The sequence below is a fragment of the Macaca nemestrina genome, chromosome 15 (genome assembly GCF_043159975.1).
Source record: "Macaca nemestrina isolate mMacNem1 chromosome 15, mMacNem.hap1, whole genome shotgun sequence".
NCBI classification, from domain to species: domain Eukaryota; kingdom Metazoa; phylum Chordata; class Mammalia; order Primates; family Cercopithecidae; genus Macaca; species Macaca nemestrina.
In genome coordinates this window covers 7,056,470-7,074,590 of record NC_092139.1, presented here as the reverse complement: position 1 = coordinate 7,074,590, position 18,121 = coordinate 7,056,470, and the positions used below count along the sequence as shown (strand labels likewise).

The 18,121-nt window shown below is 53.5% G+C and overlaps 1 protein-coding gene across 2 annotated transcripts in view; it reads right to left on the bottom strand.

Annotated features, from left to right (window-relative positions):
• Positions 1-6,671, bottom strand: part of LOC105470598 (prostate transmembrane protein, androgen induced 1) — a 62,294-nt gene extending 55,623 nt beyond the window's left edge. Inside the window, exon 1 of one of the 2 annotated variants that reach the window (XM_011722750.2) lies at positions 6,553-6,671. In XM_011722750.2, the coding sequence (XP_011721052.2) occupies positions 6,553-6,556 (4 nt within the window). In that variant the 5' untranslated portion in view covers positions 6,557-6,671. Of the gene's footprint in view, positions 1-5,567; positions 6,132-6,552 lie in introns of those variants that run through there. The other variant, XM_011722749.2, reaches the window with a different exon arrangement.
• Positions 6,672-18,121: the final 11,450 nt, after the last annotated feature.

Below are 18,121 nucleotides of genomic sequence, written 5' to 3'. Positions count from 1 at the left end.
CACACACAGCCAGAATCTCTCGGCACCCTCAGCACAGGGGCCATTATCACCCCACTTTACAGACCTATCAGGTGACAGTGAAGGGGAGCACAAAGGGGATGGGACCAGCAAGTTTTGACATCTCCATCCCTCTGGCCCTCAGTCACACTCCTAACCCACCCACAGCAGGGCAGGTCACTTGATGGGACAGATGGGGTCTGCCAGCAGGTTCTGTGGGGCTTCTTGGTGACAGGGGAGACAAAAGGAACTGCCACACTTAAAACCCAGGAGTTTTATGTCAAAATCTAACCATTCAGCTGCCCTGGAATGGAAAGATCTGGCCACTCAGGGCCCACGTGGCAATGGTGGGCTGAGCATTGGTCACAGTGCCTTTAAACTGGACTCTTGCCCCCAGTTCCCTGGAGCCCACCCCAAAGACAACTGAGTTTGCTTCCCTGAGCCATGCTCCCCCAGCCTCGGGGAGCCCCTGGCATGGCATGGTACCATCCTCGTCACTCCAGAGGGTGCATGAGGAGCAGGTCCGCCTCCCGCACAGCTCCTGCACGTGCCCCAACCATGCGTGCGTTACGCAACACTTTGTAAAAAGCAAAAAATGGGCCCTCGGCTTCAATCTCCTTCTCTCAGCATGTGCACCATACAGAACCCGAGGCTGGCAGCAGCACAGCCTCCGAAATTCACCGTGTAAGAGTTCCCTCTCTTTGGGCAGGATCCCAGACCCCGGGGTGCCTGTGAACTTGGTCTCTGGATGCGAACACCTGAAGCGAGAAGGCCACACCAATCCTCAGGTTTGGACCCTGCCACCAGCACCCTCCTCTGAACATTTTCTGGCTTTTAAACTATTGACCGGACTATAAACATTTAAACTCCCTGGCCCTGGGCCAAGTTGGGAGTGGAGATGGTGGGGGTAGGCATGTGGGAACACCTGACCCCGTGGCTCTGGGGCAATCTGGTGGCGGGTGCATCTTGCAGCATGGAGGCTGCCTTGGGGCTCCTGAGGGAGGCAGCTCTGCTGTAGACGCTTCCAGCCTCCACGGACCTCCCGACAGCCTCACTTCTCCTGGGCAGCAGCACACACGGCTCCACTTTCCTTCTTTTTCGGACAGAGTGCATACGTTTGCACCACTTACAGGGGAGAACGTGCACTCTTCCCCCTTCTTACGTGGTCAGAAGTTTTAACCATTCCCAACCCAAAGAGAAGAGGGCAGGAAAGACCGACAGGAGTAGAAGCTGTGCGTGCCTGTGTAGGAATGTGTGTGTGCACGTGTGTGTGTCTGCACGTGTGCGCATGCAAGCACCCACTCACAGGCGTGTGTGTGTTTGTACAGGAACAATTAGTTATTCTGTGCCTTGACAAACGCTAAACTCACCTCGACCCTGGGTCACACTGGGCAGTGTAGCTGGCTTAACCCAGACCTCCTGGGAAGCTGCGGCCAACTGTCTGACCTAAGACTCGGGTCACAGAACTCAACTCCCTTAATAACTCCCTTAGTACACCACAACCTAAAACCCAGACAGTCAGAAAACCTGCGGGTGAAAAGTCCCAGGGTTTAGCGGGCCCACAGGGGAGAACAGCTGGTGTTAGACGTCTGTATTTTAACCCCGATCCAAAACATCAGCTTTCACTAACGCCGGGGTCTCTCCTTAGAAACGCAAATCCAAGATGAAAACGGGAAAACTTCATCTCAAGAGCAAGCCCCTGTCTTTGCTTCATGGCACACAACGGGCACTCAGTAAAGCTGAGTGGATGAGTGGTTGCGGAGTGGCCACAGGCCTTCACAGGGATGGACGTCTGATGGGAACTGAGGGTCTCCTGGCAACGCCGATGCTGCCCTCTGGCCCTCAAGCCCCTTAGGAGAAACCACTAATTGATTAAACAGTGGTCTCAGTAAGGGGCATTTGACCATGTCTGGAGACATTTCTGGCTGTCGAACCTGGGAGAGGGGTGCTGGTATCTAGTGGGCAGAGGCCAGGGGTGCTGCTAACACCTTACAGAGCACAGGACGGCCTTTCCTGCCTCCCAACAAAGAATTACTGGGCTCAGAATGTCACAGTGCCAAGGCACTGTCTCTATACCCTCACTTGATTCAAGCAAGTGTCAAAACAGCATGTGCCAGGCAAACCCAGGGAAACCTGGGTGTCCTGTGAGTTTCTGATATTTTCTCATATTTGTTTGGAACAGGCTGGAGAAGAGGAATCAGAGGCTCGGTGACTCTGGCCAGTGGGTGGTGTTAAAAAGACAGCTGTCACTGTAGATACTACCAGAGATGGGCCCAGGGCAGGGGCACCTCCCAGGACCCTCAGGAAATGCCTCCCGCCTGAGCAGACACCGGATGGCCCCAGGTTCAGTCTTTTCCCAAGAGAGACAACTTAGCATCCATCTGGGCCCCAAATTTGAGATAACAGCCAGAGGAGAAAGACCAGGGGGTCCTCTCCGAGACGCAGCTGAACTGAAATGAGGTAGATGAGGTTGCCAGGAAAACCGGGTGCCAGGAGTCCTTTCCTCAAAAGTAGCCGCGTCAAGCTCCAGGCTGTCATCTGTTAGGCTGTCACTCGTGCTGCCTGCTTTTAATCCCAGGACCCCTGGCTTTTTAAAAGAAAGGGTTTTCCCACGGGTATGTTTTGGGAACACTGAATTGCCACCAGACAGCAACCTCATCCCTTGACTCTCAGAAAAAATGGGGCCCCAGGAGTATCCTGTTACAGTCAAGCCCACTCCATTCAACATCCTGAGAGCAGACATGAAGGGGCTCTGACCATTTCCTCCAGCCCCCAATTTCAAGGAGGACCTGCCCTGGGGCCCAAGTTCCAAATTCAAGAGGCGTGCGGGTGTGCAGTCCAAGAGAAACCACCCTGGCCTGGGGCTGGTGTGGGTTTTGGACCTTGGGCAAAACTTTCCACAGTGGGGTTTCCTCATCTATAAGCCAGGGATGTGAACCCCGAGCTTGCGCAGGCTCCTCTCAGGTCTGAAATTTGGGGTAGCTGAAGACCACACAGGGGAATCGGCAGTGGGTGGGAAGCCGGGTCCAGCCCACTGACCTCCAGCCAGGCTCAGCAGGGCAGAGAACCTATCTTGAAAGACTATAGAATTTTAGATTTCATCCATCACGGTCTCATTCTTCAGATGAGGAGAGTGAGGCCCATCATGGCTTAAGGACCTAGCAAGGTATCTTACAGGATAGGAGCCACGTGGACACTGCCTCAAAGCCCAATTCCAAACCATCCATCAAGTTCAAGTTGCAAACAACCCCCAGCATGTACTAGGTGAAAAACAGCAGCCACTACTAGTTAAAAGAAAAACCAAGTAATAGCTTTTTTCCTTTCTTTTTTCCTCCCCTCGCTTCCTTCCTATCTTTTGGTATAAAGAAACTCCAGGAGACACCAGGCCTGACTACTTCCTCACCCTAGTCCTTCAGGGAAATCTGATGAAAACAGTTACAGTATACCTGCATTTTAAAGACTGGTTGGTTCCCTGGCGCCTTGCAGCTTTCTTTCAATAAGTAGGGGGCTGTGTATACACAGAACACAGGACTAACTGGGGCACCCAGGGGCCAGCTGGAACCAGCCAGGGTTCCAGGTATTAACCCCAAGGGTCTTACTCACTTAAAGGCTGCCAGGGGCGGTCGGGCAAAGTGCAGAGGGTGGCAGCAAGGCATTTAGCAAGAGGCCTTTATGTCAGTTCAAAAACATCATGAAGGACTGAAGAGCCTAAGAGAGAACAGAAATAAGAACTATGCTTGTTTTTTTTTTTTTTTTTTTTTTTAAAGTCCTGAACCATAAAGAGAGACAAGAGTAAAATGCTGCACTGTGCCCAGCCCTTGGAATAAGGGTGACACAAGGATGTGTGCCCCTTGAGCAGGAGGTCCCCAAGGCAGCTTTACAGAACAAAGGGCAAAAAGTGAGGCAACCAGGGCCCTGAAGCAGCAATCCATCTAAGGCAAGACTCTCCAAACGTGTGCGAACGGATTTTCATAACATCCTCGTGCATTTCATTAGCCTCCTGAGTTCACAAAAGGCCTCTGGGAAGGCAAGTCGGTTCCGCAAACGCTGGCTCTGGGCAGGTCCTCCTGGCACCTCGCTGGTCTGGCGCAGGCCGGCTGGAGGGGGTAGGGGGAGAGCTATCCGTTCCAGGCTGGGATGGAGTGTCCAGGTGGATGGATGGAAGGACCCACCGCCAAAGCCCAGCGAGCCTGGTTATTTTTACCACTCAAAGCTCACTGTATAGGCTCAGGGGCCACAAACTGGCAGCCGCCTGCGGACACTTGCTTATGAGCTGCCCAGACACTGCCTTCATTCCACGGTGGCTGCTTCCCAGCTCCAGGCCCCAGCTAGGGGCAGCCTGGCCCCGGCAGGGAAGGGCTGTGTGCCCCTTCACCTGGGGTGCTTCTTCAGAGTGGGAATGGGGAAACGAAAGCTCTGGGAAGCAAAAGGTCCCCGAAAAGATGGGCTGGGGGACAAGGTGTAGGCTAGAAGCTAGAAGCCAGAACCCGGGAGGTGGTGGTTCAATTCCCTGCTCAGCCAAATGTCCACCTAGGTGGGCTGTGTGTGCAGGAGGTTCGGACTTACTTATCCGAACTTTTGGGTGCACAGGCGGCTGCGTTAGCTACAAGGTTCAAAACCCCATTCCCCACCGTTGGTCCAGTAACCCCTTTTAGGGCCAGGCAGTCCCAAACACAAACAGCCCCAAACTTTGACTCCTTTGTAACCACGGCTTCAGCCAGACTGAACCAAGCTGTCCAGACAGAGGCTATTTATAGGTGCGTCGGGGACACAGACACTGGCACAATGACACACACACATTCAAGATCCACGCTGGGCCAGACGCGCCAGCGCTGAGCCCTGGATTCAGACACCTGGACACACACGGTCCGCAGATCCGGCCCAGCCAGACCAGACCCCCAGAAAGACGCACACGCTCAAGAAAGGCACCCCGGCCCGGACACGGGAAAGACACACAGAGAGAGGCAGGAAGACTCGGAGGCACGCACTTTTGGGCAAGACCGCGACTCAGACCCCCAGACACCCCGAGAGACGCCGAAGACCCAGACAGAGCCACGCAGCCACGCACACTCCACAGACGCACGGACATCCACTCAGAGCCCGAGACACAGCGCCGCGAACACTCCAGACACACGCCCGGAGCCCCAGACACCTCGCAGACCAGACAGTGTCTCACACGCCCCTCCACCCCCGCCCAAAGTTGATAAAGAGCCGGCCTAATTGCTCCATCGCGACTGCCCCTTAGGGAAATAAAATGGAAACTTCACGGATCCGCCCGCACCAGCCCTCCCGCGCCGTGCGCCGCCGCTGGGCCCCGGGTCCGAGTCAGGGCGGGCGGGGCGCGGACAGCGGGGGCCGTGCCAGGCTCGCAGCGCCGCGGGACAAAGCCGGGCCGGCCGCCAGCTGCCGCGAGCCGGGAGGGCGCGCCCGGGGCGCGGCGGACGCTGCCGGGGCGCAGAGCGTTCGGTCCGAGGGGGCGCGCACGGCCCGGACCCCCGCCCGCAGCTGTGCCCCGACATAGGGTCCGACCCCGACGGAGTCTCCGGGGAGGGGGGCGTGGGGTCACTCACTGATCTCCATGCTCTGGAACAAAGAGCGTTTGCAGTTGCACGTGCAGGAGACATTGGGCTGCCCGGCGGCGGCGGCGGCGGTGCTGTTGACCCCCATCAAGCGGTGCATGGACGGCGCGGCGGCGCGGCGCGGGGCGCGGGGGGCGCGGGGGCGGCCGGGGGGGGCTCCGGCCGGCGCCCGGAGCTGGGGCCCCGCATGCAGGAGGCGCGCGGCGGGGGAGGTGCGCCCCGGCTCGCCGGGCTCGGGTCGCCGCCAAGTTCCCGGGGCGCCGCGGGGCTCAATGCGCGGGACCGCGCTCCTCTGCGCCCCCCCCCGGCCGCCCCTCGGCAGCCCCGGGGGCGTCGGCAGTGCCCGCGGGTGGCGTCCGGAAAATGGGCTGGCAGCGGGGCGCGCGCTGCCGCCGGGGCTGAGCCTCTGCCGCTAGCTTTCCCCAGCCGAGCGCCTCCGCCGCCGCCGCCGCCGCCGCCTCCTCCTCATTCAAGTCCAAGGAGATCGGGTTTCGCTCCGAGACCGCGGTCGGAGGCAGGCAGACGGTCTGACGTCAGCGCTAGACGGGGCTGCCGGTTCCCACCGCGCGGGGGCCGGGGAGGGGGCGCGCGCTGCGCCAATCCCCGCCGAGGTTCCCCCGCACCCCCTCCCCGAGCCGGGGGGCGGGGTGACGGGAAACGGGGCGGGCTCTTAAAGGGCCAGAGCTAGGCGGCCCACGTAGACCCGGCACCCGCGCAACGGAGGAGGGGCGCTGTGCCCTCTCCCCAACGGCGGTCAGCTTGGAACGCCAGCCCGGCGCACGCCCGCGGCCAGGGAGCCGAACTCGGTGCCAGCCGCACCCGGGCGGGTTGCTGGTGCGCCCTCCCCTTGGCCCCGTCCCTGGGGTCCTTGACCCAGGCTTTTGGGGCTAGCCTGTCTTCTGAGGAGCACAAGGTCCCTGGGGGCTCAGGGAAGAGAAATTGGAGAAAGGGGGAGGAAGCCCCCAAGATGGATCACCCATTGCCTGATTTCGCAGGAGACTGTCCGCCTTCAGTTCTGCAGCAGCTCGGGAATCATGGCCCACTGAGCCCCCAAGCGCTTTCACCCGAACCCAAGGAGGACGACCAGGAAAGACGGGAACTCGCGTAGACACGCCCGGAAGCCCTTGTCATTTAAATAGCTGTTGGGGACTGGTGTACCGTCGCCGCCCCAGCCGGCGGGACCTGGGGCGAATCCACACCCATTGTCTGCTGCCCGAGGGGCCACCGGCTGGGGGGCGCGGCGCCGGAGTTCAAAAGGGATATGAGCGGGAGGGGTGTACTTTTATTTCATTAAGTTTTAATTACAGGAATGCTACAAGAACACATTCTTCTGGTTTAAAAAGATATTAAAATATTACATAAGAGACCTCCCCTCCCTGGCCCACCTCCAGCCTCTTAAGAATTTAGTGGGTCGCCTCTTAGACACTTTCTCTTTTTTTTTTTTTTTTTTTTGAGACAGAGTCTTGCTCTGTCGCCCAGGCTGGGGTGCAGTGGCCGGATCTCAGCTCACTGCAAGCTCCGCCTCCCGGGTTTAGACCATTCTCCTGCCTCAGCCTCCCGAGTAGCTGGGACTACAGGCGCCCGCCACCTCGCCCGGCTAGTTTTTTGTATTTTTTAGTAGAGACGGGGTTTCACCGTGTTAGCCAGGATGGTCTCGATCTCCTGACCTCGTGATCCGCCCGTCTCGGCCTCCCAAAGTGCTGGACACTTTCTCAAAGCTTCACTTATTTAACAAGCACTTAAGGAGCACCTACCTGTGCCAGAAACTCTCCAAATATTAACTCAACCTGACACCGACTCAGTGTGGCCGAATGTCATTCTCCCCATTTTACAGAGCGGGAAGCTGGTCAGGGAAGTTGCTTGTTGAAAGTCACACGGTGGAGGAGCCTGTGTTCCAACCCAGGACCCTGGGGTGCTGCCTCTCCCTCTCCCACATAGTCCTGATTCTTTAAATATCCACATATTCCTGTAATGCCTGGAGTTTTAGTAATTAGCAGGGACTTAGTGTGTGTTCAAAGCAAACAAACAAAAAAAGCTTTTAAAAAGTGTTATTGTGTTGGTAAACAGTTTGGATAGAGAAGGAAAAGCTGGAATTTGGGAAATGAAGGTGGCCTCAGGGGAGAACTTACCTAGACCAGAGTAAATTCATCCCTCAGAGAAAGCCGGTGCAGGAAGTGGGTTCCTGCTCTCCCTGCACAGGCACAGCGGTGCCGCCAGAGCTCCCCCAGAAAGACTGGGAGGCCTGTTCCGGAGAAGTCAAGCCCAGGGATGTGGCTCAGGCTGGTCCAGGCTCTTTGGAGGAGTCCAAGAATGCCCAGCCCAGAGGGAGGTTCAGAGTCACTGACCATCTTCTGTTTGAGAGGAGACGCTCACTCTTGGAGCCACAGCCAGCACTAGATCAGGACCCAGGCCCTGGCCCAGGAGTGGGGCAATACCCAGGGTCTACCCCAGATGGCACCCTGCTGTGAGCTGGGCTCCCTCAGCCCCTGCCTTGAGGAAGGGGCAGTATCATCAGTGTGTCTTTTATCAGGGGAAATATTGCTGCAGTTTGGCCTCTGCAACTTAAGAGAAAAGCTGAGGGGTCCTGAGCGGCCCTTGGGGGACCACTGCAAATATTGGCTGGGCCTGGAGATAACCTGGGTCCCATTCACTTCCTAGGGTAAAGGAGGTCATCTTTACCACTCCTGCTTTCAGCCATTTCTTCATTCATTCAATCAACTAACTCTGGCTGAGCTGCAACCCTGAGCCGAGGGAATTCAGCCATGCCAGACCCAGCCCCTGCCCTCGGGGAAGTCTCGGGAGACCTGGCTAGTCTGGCTGGGAGAAGAAGTCACACGTTGATTGTCTTGGAAGTGAGATGGCATTTACACAATGGAGGCTGCACTGCCAGCAGGCAAAAATAACCAGTTAATTCAGTGGATTAAAGAAACCAAACCTACCCACAACACTTGACCTCCCATTGATCTGTCTGCGACAATGGCAGTGGCTACCATTTATTGAGTGCTGATGGTATCACCTGGGATTGACTTAGTGGTCTCTGGTACTAGTTCCAAAGTTGATTCTGTCTGGAGAGCTTAAGGCAGTGTTCAGAACTGAGGGTCCAAACCTGAGGGTCACCCAAAGATGAGTGGGACATAGCTGTGTCACCTTGGCTGAGTGCTTTCACCTCTCCAGCCTCAGTTTCCTCTTCTGCAAAATGGGTGGCTTCATGGCACCTTCACATGGTGTGATTGCGAGGAATGAAGGGATTGATGCCTTGCAAATAGAGAAGAAGGGGCCGGATACATCTTAGTTGTTATGTTAATCATCTTGGCAACCCTGGGAGGGAGGAACCACTATCATTTTTATTTTCCATTTTACAGATGAGGAGAATGATGATTCCAGCACAGACAGGGCCCCTGACGGGGCAGTAGGAAAGGAGAATTGCTTTGGAAGGAGCATAGGCTGGACTGCCAGCATTCACAGGAGGCTTCGTGTGTGCCCAGGACTGCCAGAATTAAATACAGGACACCCAGTTCAGTTTGAATTTCAGATAAACTATGAATAATGTTTAGTATAAGTATATCTCAATTTAACTGGATAGCTTGTGTTTTTCTTTGTGAAATCTGGTAACCCTAGATGTGCCAGGGATTGTGATGCCGGCAATTTGGGCATGAGGGGCAGAGCCCACTGTCAGGCACAGGCAGAGGAGGTCACAACTCCCTGATTCTACCCAGGGGAAATGGGCACAGCCAAGGTGTTAATGGGCTGAGGAGGGAGGGCTCACCGCTGGGAGTGGGAGTGGGGAAGGGGCACCACGATTGGGCAGGCCTGAGTCCCTGGGAAGAAGGCCACAAGTCAGAGGTAAAAGAAAGGTTTTGTTCACTCATTCAACAAACATTCTGCTCCTAGTCAGTGTGAAGCTCTGTGCTGGGTACTGGGCACAGGGCTGGGAAGAAAACAAACTCCCTGACCTCGTGTGACATTGTAAGGGACAAAGGGACTAAAGACACACATGCAAACTCATAGGCCAATGTGGTCAGGAGGTCATTTCAGACATGGTGATGACAGGCCAAAGGCCAGAGTTGGGGTGAGATCAAGGAAGCCCTCTCTGAGGAGGTGGCATCTCATTCCACCTGTAGTTACCGACCACCCACAGGTGCAGCCCCAGCCATACTGAGGCTCACAGGTGAGGCTGACATCACATGTGTAAAAAGATGAGTCCAGGTGGTAATTTCAGAGAGATGAAACCTGGGAAGAATATAAAGGGGGAGGGTTTGGAGGCGACTTGAGCCCAAAGGGTTGGGTTTCCTCTCTGGGGAGACGTGGGCTGCGCATGTAGAAGACAGTGGAGAGGGGGTGCCAGGCCGGTGGGGGCATCAGGAACTAGGAGACTCTCATGGTCCCAGTAGGTTTAGAGTTTGGGACACATTTCCTGGCCTGGCTGTGGCCGTGGGGTTGTGAAATGGGTGTGTGAAGCAAATGGATTGTGAAACAGGTGACTGCAGAGACAGGCCTTTCTGGGACTCCAGACAGTGTGTGCCACCATCCGCCCTGCCCATGGGTTTAATCTGTGGCAGGGGGGATATTTCCAGAGGAAACGTCCTGTTTCAGCAGGTAAAGGGGCTTTGCTCCCAGCGGCGCCGCGCCTCTGTGCTGTGCCAGACTTGGGCGCAGAGCCAGCTTTGTGGGAGGGCAGCCCCCCTGCACTCGCCAGGGCCACATGCTCTGAAGGGTCGGGGGTTTATTGTATTATTTTATTTTATTTTTTGGTTTAGTTTACTTCTCTACTGTTGACCTCTTGAAATTCCTAATAGTTAACAATTTCTAAACACGGGGGCCTGCAAATCTGTAACCAGTCCTGCTCAGATGCCAGGCCCCCACTGGCAGCCAGTTGGGACCCCGTGGAAGTCAGTGTGGGTTTTGGCCACAGCCGAGGGTGGCTGGCAATGTCCTGACTGTGCCCGCTGGCCGAGGGTGGCTGGCCACTGTGGAAAGTGCCTGGCTGAGCCAACAAAGGTCCTGCTTGGGGAGCCGGTTGTGGGCACAAGGCAGAGGCCCTTCTCAGGGCCATCTGTGCCCCGGTCTGTCTGCCACCCCCTGGCCTGCCTGGACGGAGCTGCCTCTGCAGAATTAGTCTTGGGAAACCTTAAGCAACTTAGTGACCTCCCCTCCCAATTTAGCACCTTCGGAAATGGCATCCAGCAGGCTCATTTTGTTCCTTAGGTTGGGGTTAATTGGAGCTGTCAACTTTCACAGGTTAGCAACTTTGGACTTCATTTGTGTTTTGTTTTGTTTTGTTTTTCTCTTGTTTTACTTTTAAACACTAGTAAGAGCCAATGTTTATTGGGCACTGCCCATGCACTGTGCCAGGCCCTGTTCTAACCACTTCACATTCTTCCACTTAGTCATTCAACAAATATGCATTGGGATCCTACGGTGAGCCAGAAATTGGCTCACTGGATCCCCACAGCAACCCTCTGAAGTCCAAGCTAATATTATTCCCATTCGACAGATGGGGACACTGAGGCTCAGGGACCTAAGGATGAGGTGGAGCTGGGATGGGAATCCAGTACTTGGGCCCCAAAGCCCATGGGTTAGCCTCAGCAAATGACGCCTTATGCACCCCCTCTCCCTCCTCACTGCCTCTGACTGGGTCCTTCCTAGCCATCCTACTGGACTCGGTTGGCACTGTCCCCCTTGGCTCCATGGAGGCTCCCTGGGATCCACCATTGGCCTCACCACTGGTGGTGTTCGTTCATAAAAACTCATTTCCGACAACGAGGGCAGCTGACTCTGCAGCGGAGTGAGGCTGGAGGGGCTGGGGTGGTGAGAGAGGCCCCGTCAGCACCTGCTCTGGATCCGGCGTGGGCGGCCTTGGCAGGCTGCTCAGCTCACTGAACCCGCATCCCCTCTGCCACTGAACAGGGAGGAGCAGGATTTCACAGTGAGGGAGAGGCAGCGTCGGGAGGCCTCAGCACAGGGCCCAGCGGCCCCTGGACTCGGTGTCTGTGAGTTCAGCATCCCCTCCACTTGATTGGTAGCTCCAGCAGGCGGGCCAGTCTGGCCTGCAGTGGGTGCTTGGCAAACCTCCTTGGAGTAAATGCGGGAGGGGCACCTAGCCACAAACACACTCAAATCCCATTTTTGGCTGCCTTCATGACCAGCTAACAAGTCTTCCCGCTCACTCACCCTCTCCACCTCCAAGTATCCTTCCAACCAAGTATCCTTCCAATCGAGTATCCAGAAGCCAGTCATCTGGGCTAGCACCTACCGAAAAGAGCGAGGAGAGTTTGTATGGTATCGACCAGAACCAGAAGTCTCAGCCAGAAAGACGTGTTGTGCATGTGTGGTCTACACTGTGAGCCTGTGTGTGTGTGTTGCATGTATATGTGGGACGTACATGTGCATATTCATGCTGTGGGGGTGTTTGTATGTGTGTGGTGTGTGTCGTCTGTGTTGAGCGTTTGAGGGTGCATGTGGTGTTGTACATATGTGTGGGGTACACATGTGAATACTTCTGCCGTGAGGGTATGCGTGTGTTGTGCGTCATCTGTGCGTGTGTGTGCACATTTTCTTGGCTGCATTTTGTTTGTTTAGGCACTGATACATGAGCTTTGCTGCTGGACAAATGTCAGATGGTTGAGTTCTCCAACAGCAATCCAAAGAAGCTCGGCTAAATTGGCCACAGATGACACCCCCACCTCCACCCCAGGGTGCCATCCCATTCTCTTCTGTCCAGTTTTTCAATTTCAGCAGGGAACTGGATTCTTCCCGAAAAGACAGGGCTTTGGAAGCCAGGCAGGGAGATAAGGGGTGGGCAGAAGGAGAGGACAGAAGGCAACATTAGAGCCAATTTGGTCTTCTGACAGATGGGTAAACTGAGGCCCAGAGAGGGCCATGACTTGGAGAAGATTCAAGGTGCCAGAGAAAGGCAGAGCTGAGCTAGGATCCATCCAGCACCTGACAGCGGCCCAGGCCCCGCAGGGTCTTTGGTTACCTTAAATAGCTTAATACACAGACCTTTCTAGCACAGGTTGAGCTTGAGAGGGAAATGGAAGATTCCAGATCTTTAACTCATGTCTGAAACACTTTCAGAAAGAACTATTAGTCATTCAAGCTGACTTCATGGACCAGAAACAACCAACCAAAAGTGTTCTGCGTCTCTCTTGTCACAAATGACACATTGTACTGTTGTTAGGAGTAATTAATAATATAAAACTATGCTTCTCAATGACATGAGAGAGATTTAGGAGAGGTTAGCCCTTTGTGTTCCGCTGCTGGGTTTGAGGGGAAGCAGGTAGAGTGGGCTGGGTGTGACAGCAAAGACCACACTAATCACAGAGGACTCCGACATGACTGTGTCTGCCTGGCTGTGTGCAGTGCTAATGCTGGGCACCTCACCTGGCACGGAGGCTATTCCATACCTCGTGCCAGGCGCTGCAACAAGCCGTGGGACTGCACAGTGACTAGCGCAGGCCAGCTCTGCCTCCACAGTTTCCCCCGATGGGCTTACTCACTCATCTGCCCATTTCCCCAAAAACTGAATTCTGCATGCGGAAAACGGCGGGGTCAGGCAAGTATATGTTACCACTTCTGTGTGCCCTTGCTGGAGAAAGTGAATGAGCTACTCTGGGCCTCAGTTTCTTCAACTTAAAAGTGGAGATCTGACAGGTATCCACACATAGGGCAACTGCAAGAATTACATGGGGAATTCACACAGGGCACTGAGCACAGGGCCTGGCTTGGAGCAATCTCTTGAAAAAGTTAATTACAGTAGTTCCCCCGCCCCCACCACCCCATGCATGGCTTCCCTTTCCAAGGTTTCAGTTACCCATGGTCAGCCAAGGTCCAAAAATAGTGGGTACAGTACAGTAAGATATTTTGAGAGTGTGAGAGAGAGAGGGAGAGACGATATTCACATAATTTTTATTACATTATATTGTTATAATTGTTCTGTGTTATTGTTAGCTGTTGTTGTCAATCTGTTACTATGCCTAATTTATAGATTAAACCTTATTGTAGGTATCCACGTGTATGAAAAAACAGAGTATATAGGGTTCGGTGCTATCTGAGGTTTCAGGCATCCACTGGGAGTCTCAGAATGTACCCCCCACGGATAGGAGGGGAGACTGATTAACACTACACACTGTGCATTCCAGGGGCTCCCCGTCCTGGACAAAATACAAACAGACCCTTTTCTTCCCTTTGGAGAACTTATCCCAAATTATAATTTTGTGTGTGTGAATTTGTGAGTGGCTTCTTTCAGTATCTCGCCCCAGCTAGACTGTGTCCTGTGTGTCCCCAGTGTCTGGTCTAGGAACAAATGCTGAGATGTCTGCAAAGCATCCAGAATGCCAGGCAGGCACTGTGGGAGCCCAGAGGAACAGGGCATGACAGTGTCCAACAGTCCCCGCAAGGAGGTGGCACCAGGAAAACACTCTGTGCCCTTCACCTGCATCTCTGTGCCAGGGTTGGAGACACGGTCTTGTCCCATCTGCACAGGTAGCCCTCAGGCCAAGTGAATCTGTCCTCAGTTTAGGGCTTGGGAATTGGTGTCCAAGAAGAGCTGGCTTTAAAGGCAGTGAAACTGGCATTGCGTCTTTGAAGGCAGCACGGGCTACATCTGTCTTATTCTCCGTGTCCACAGCCCCTAGCAGTGACTGGCATGTGGTCACGCCCAATAAATATTTGCTGAATGAATAAACACAAAACAATTTTGCAATGTGGACTAGTCCCTTAAAGTATGAGTATTTGCAACCGGTAGGTCCGTTTCTACCACATATCTTAAGGAAATAATCAGAGAAGTGAACAGAGTTTTAAGGAGAAGAACGTTGATCCTGTCTTCATTTGTAAAAGCAAAAGTGCAATTAAATTAAAAACAAATAGGGGATGCGTAAATAAGTCAGTGATCATAAAACTGTTCAAAACCATGTTTTCAAAAATTGACGACATAAAGTCCCATGTAAACTAAATTTAAAAATAGGCTGCAGAACTGATCTCAACTTTGTACAAAAATATTATTAGAAAAAGGACTGAAATGATATTTGCCAAAATATTAACAGTGGTCAGCTTTGTGTAATGGATTAAATGCAATATATTTCTCATATTGTTTGCTATATTTTCTACGATAAGCATTCATTTAGAAAAATTTTTAAAAATTTTTACTTAATAGCACCTCTGAAGCAACTCTCAAGTCCTACCTCCTGCGGCTCCTTTAACAGCAGTCAAGACACCGAAGGGGGGCGGGGTGCCAGACAGGTTGACGTCATGGGCAGCTCGAAATGACACAGCAAACGGGCCAATCCCAAGTTGGGATTCCGGGAGAAGCAAGATCTATTGGATACAAGTGCTGGCGGCCTCGACCAATGGTGGGAGAGGGGCCGGAGCCCGGCGGCTGCGTGGGTTTTAAATCCACGTGGTGGCTGCGGGGCTGGGCTCAGGCTCGGGCTGGGCTTCGGGGTTTAAAGGCTCAGGGTCCGCAGGGGCTGCAGCCCTGCAGCTGTGGCTCCGAAGCGCTTGTCCTTTTCTGGGAAAGGCGATTCCTCCACCACCTCTTAGGATCTTGGGCAAGTCACTCAGCTTCGCTGAGCCTGTTTGTATCAGTAGGGTTTTGTGAGGCTCCAGCCCTTCAGCAGACGTTTCCTGGGCATCTACTGTGTGCCCGGCAGGGCCTTCTTAGATCAGGTATAAGGCAGGAGGGAAGCGTCGGGAGTCCCAGGCCTGCTGCGTCTCTAACCATGGGCAGGTGGCTCAGCATTACCTCCCCTTCTTCCCCACTGCTCTTCCCCATCCTGGCTTTTATTGTATCTCCTCTAAAAGGGTGTGAGCTCCATGGGGAGGTACCCATGTGCCTTGAGGAAGGTCTGCCCCAGTTTGTAGTCAATATGTACTTTCTGAATAATTATTGCAAAGACTAGTTCTCAGCAGAGAGCTTAACACATAGGAGGTGTTTGATAAATGGCAATTGTTCATGCAATAAAGAACAACAGCAGGCCAGGCGCGGTAGCTCACGCCTGTAGTCTTAGTACCTTAGCACTTTGGGAGTCTGAGGCAGGATTATTGCTTGAGCCCAGGAGTTTGAGACCCCTGAGCAACGGTAGTGGGACCTCATCTCTTAAAAAAAGGAAAAAAATGAAAGAAAGACAGGTATATATCAGCCAGGTGTCTTGGTGCATGCCAGTCGTCCCAGTCAATTGGGAGGCTTAGGCAGGAGGATGGCTTGAGCCCAGGAGTTTGAGGCTGCAGTGAGCTATGATTGTGCCACTGCACTCCAGCCTGGGCAACAGAACGAGACCCTGCCTCCAACAGCAACAACAGCAAAGAAGAACAGATAGCACTGATGAAATGCCTATTATGTGTAAAGTGGTGTTCTGGGCATTTCACATGTATTACATGCAATTTAATATTAACAAAATTACAAGTCTTATATAACTTAATATTCACAAAAACCAAATTAGGCACCATTATTATTCTTATTTTGCAGATGTGGAAACCAGGGCAGAGAGAGGCAAGGTAACTTTTCTAAGGTCTTGTGGCTAGGAGGTGGTGGGGCTTGATTCAAATCCAGGTCTGTCTACTCCCGGGGCCCTTGTTCTTAACCACTGTACTATGCCAATACTTGTCTAGTACTCAGCGTTTCTTTTCCAAGAATGTTCTAAGTTAGGCCTGTGCTAGTGGGAAGTGGGAGAGAAGAGGGGGATAGGAATCAGGTGGGTGAGGCAGAGCCAGGTGAGCTGGGGTCCTGCCCCCTACGGCAAGGCCCAGCCCTATGGGGTGGCATTGGACAGGAAGAGGGGCAGTAAGACAGACAGGCATTGGGGCCACATGTCCGGTAAACAGGCTACCTCCTTGCCAGGCCCTGTGCTGGGCTGGTGGGGCGCCATGCTGGGCATGACATACCCTCCCTGCCCTCAGGAGGCTGTCAGTCTAAACCAGCTACCATTAACGTTGACCTGAACACAGCCTGCAGGAGGGGTTTTGGTTTTGCCTGCATGGTATTTAAACATTTTTAAAACATGAATTGCCTCGGTCCACACCCCTCCCTAGTGTCACACGTCAGCTTTACTCATGTGTCCCACGAGCTCATGAATGCCCTGAGCAGCTTTGTTCCCTTGTCTCCCCATGCCAGCAGCCCACGGGGGGGGGGGGCCTCTGTGACTGGCACACAGCGATTGCCCTGGCGTTCTTTGCTTTGCCTCCTGTCTGTGTTTGAAATCCCGAAATCACCACCTTGAGCTCTGAAGCCCTGCGACTCTGAGGCTGCAAACCCCTCCACTGGCCCCAGATGTGCAGCCTGCAGCTTGAATCTCTGAGGACTCTGGCGGTGGATGCCAACTCCGAGTGAGTCAGACTTAGTTTCAAGTCCCAGCATCACTGCTAACCAGCTGAGTGACACAGGGCAAGCTAATAAAATCTGTGGGGTCTCAGTTTTTCTCCTCTGCCAAATGGGGATAATAGCTCCCTCTTCATCTGGTTATGGTGAAGGGTAAGTGCGTTGATGCAGGCTGAACACTTGGCACAGAGTAACACTTTTTCTTTGGAGGCAGCTCATTTAGAGCCATCGTCACTGGCAGGAAGTCCTTCCATACATCAGGCTGCCTGCTTTATAACTTCCATAATTCGTTTTCCTAGCAGCATAAATTCGTTTTCTCTTTCCATAGAACGGTCCCTCAGTAACTAAGGATCATGCTAAACATCATGGTGTTCTATTCAAGATCTGCTACATCATTTGTGGAGCCCAATGTAAACTAAAAATGCCAGGCTCCATGTTCAAAAAATCAGCAAGAACTTCAGGATGGTGACAGGCGAGCTCTGAGCCTCTTCTGAGGGCAGAGCCCCACGTGGCTGCACATTACATCCCTTGAAGCTGGCCCTGTTCTTACTGGGGGTCCGTGGTCTGGCAGCATCCTCCAGTACCACAGACAGGGTCTTTCCACAGCTGAGCAGGGCAAGGACAGTTTCTAGCTGGACCCAGGGAAGGCCACCTGCAGGTGTGGCCTCTATGTCTGCAGTTCACAGTGGGAATCTGGCTCACAGGACCCAGCCTGCCACCCTCCTGGGAGCCGCGGAGATTTTGGGATTTCTCCTCTGCAAAACGGGGAAATAGCTCCCTCTTCATCAGGTTCTGGTGAGGGGTAGGTGCACTGATGTAAGTTGAATGCTTGGGCAGAGTAGTGTTTTTTTGTTGTTGTTGACGGCACATATATTGAGAGCAAAGCACACAAATCCAAAGTCGATAGTTTGATGACTTTTCACGTTGAATACACCTTGATCCTCCCGGATCAAGATCGAAAGCCTTCCCATCACTCCAGAGAGTTTCCCGTTACTGCCCACCTCGTTTCCAGTTACTGCCCACCTCGTTTCCAGTTACTGCCCACCTCGTTTCCAGTTACTGCCCACCTGTGTCCCTGCTGAAGAGATAACCATGATTCTGACTTCCTTGACAGTAGATTTATTTAGTCCATTCTTGACTTTCTATTGTTTAATTTTATTTTTGTATTTTTAGAGACAGGGTCTCACTTTGTCACCCAGGCTGTAGTGTAGTGGTGTGATCATGGCTTACT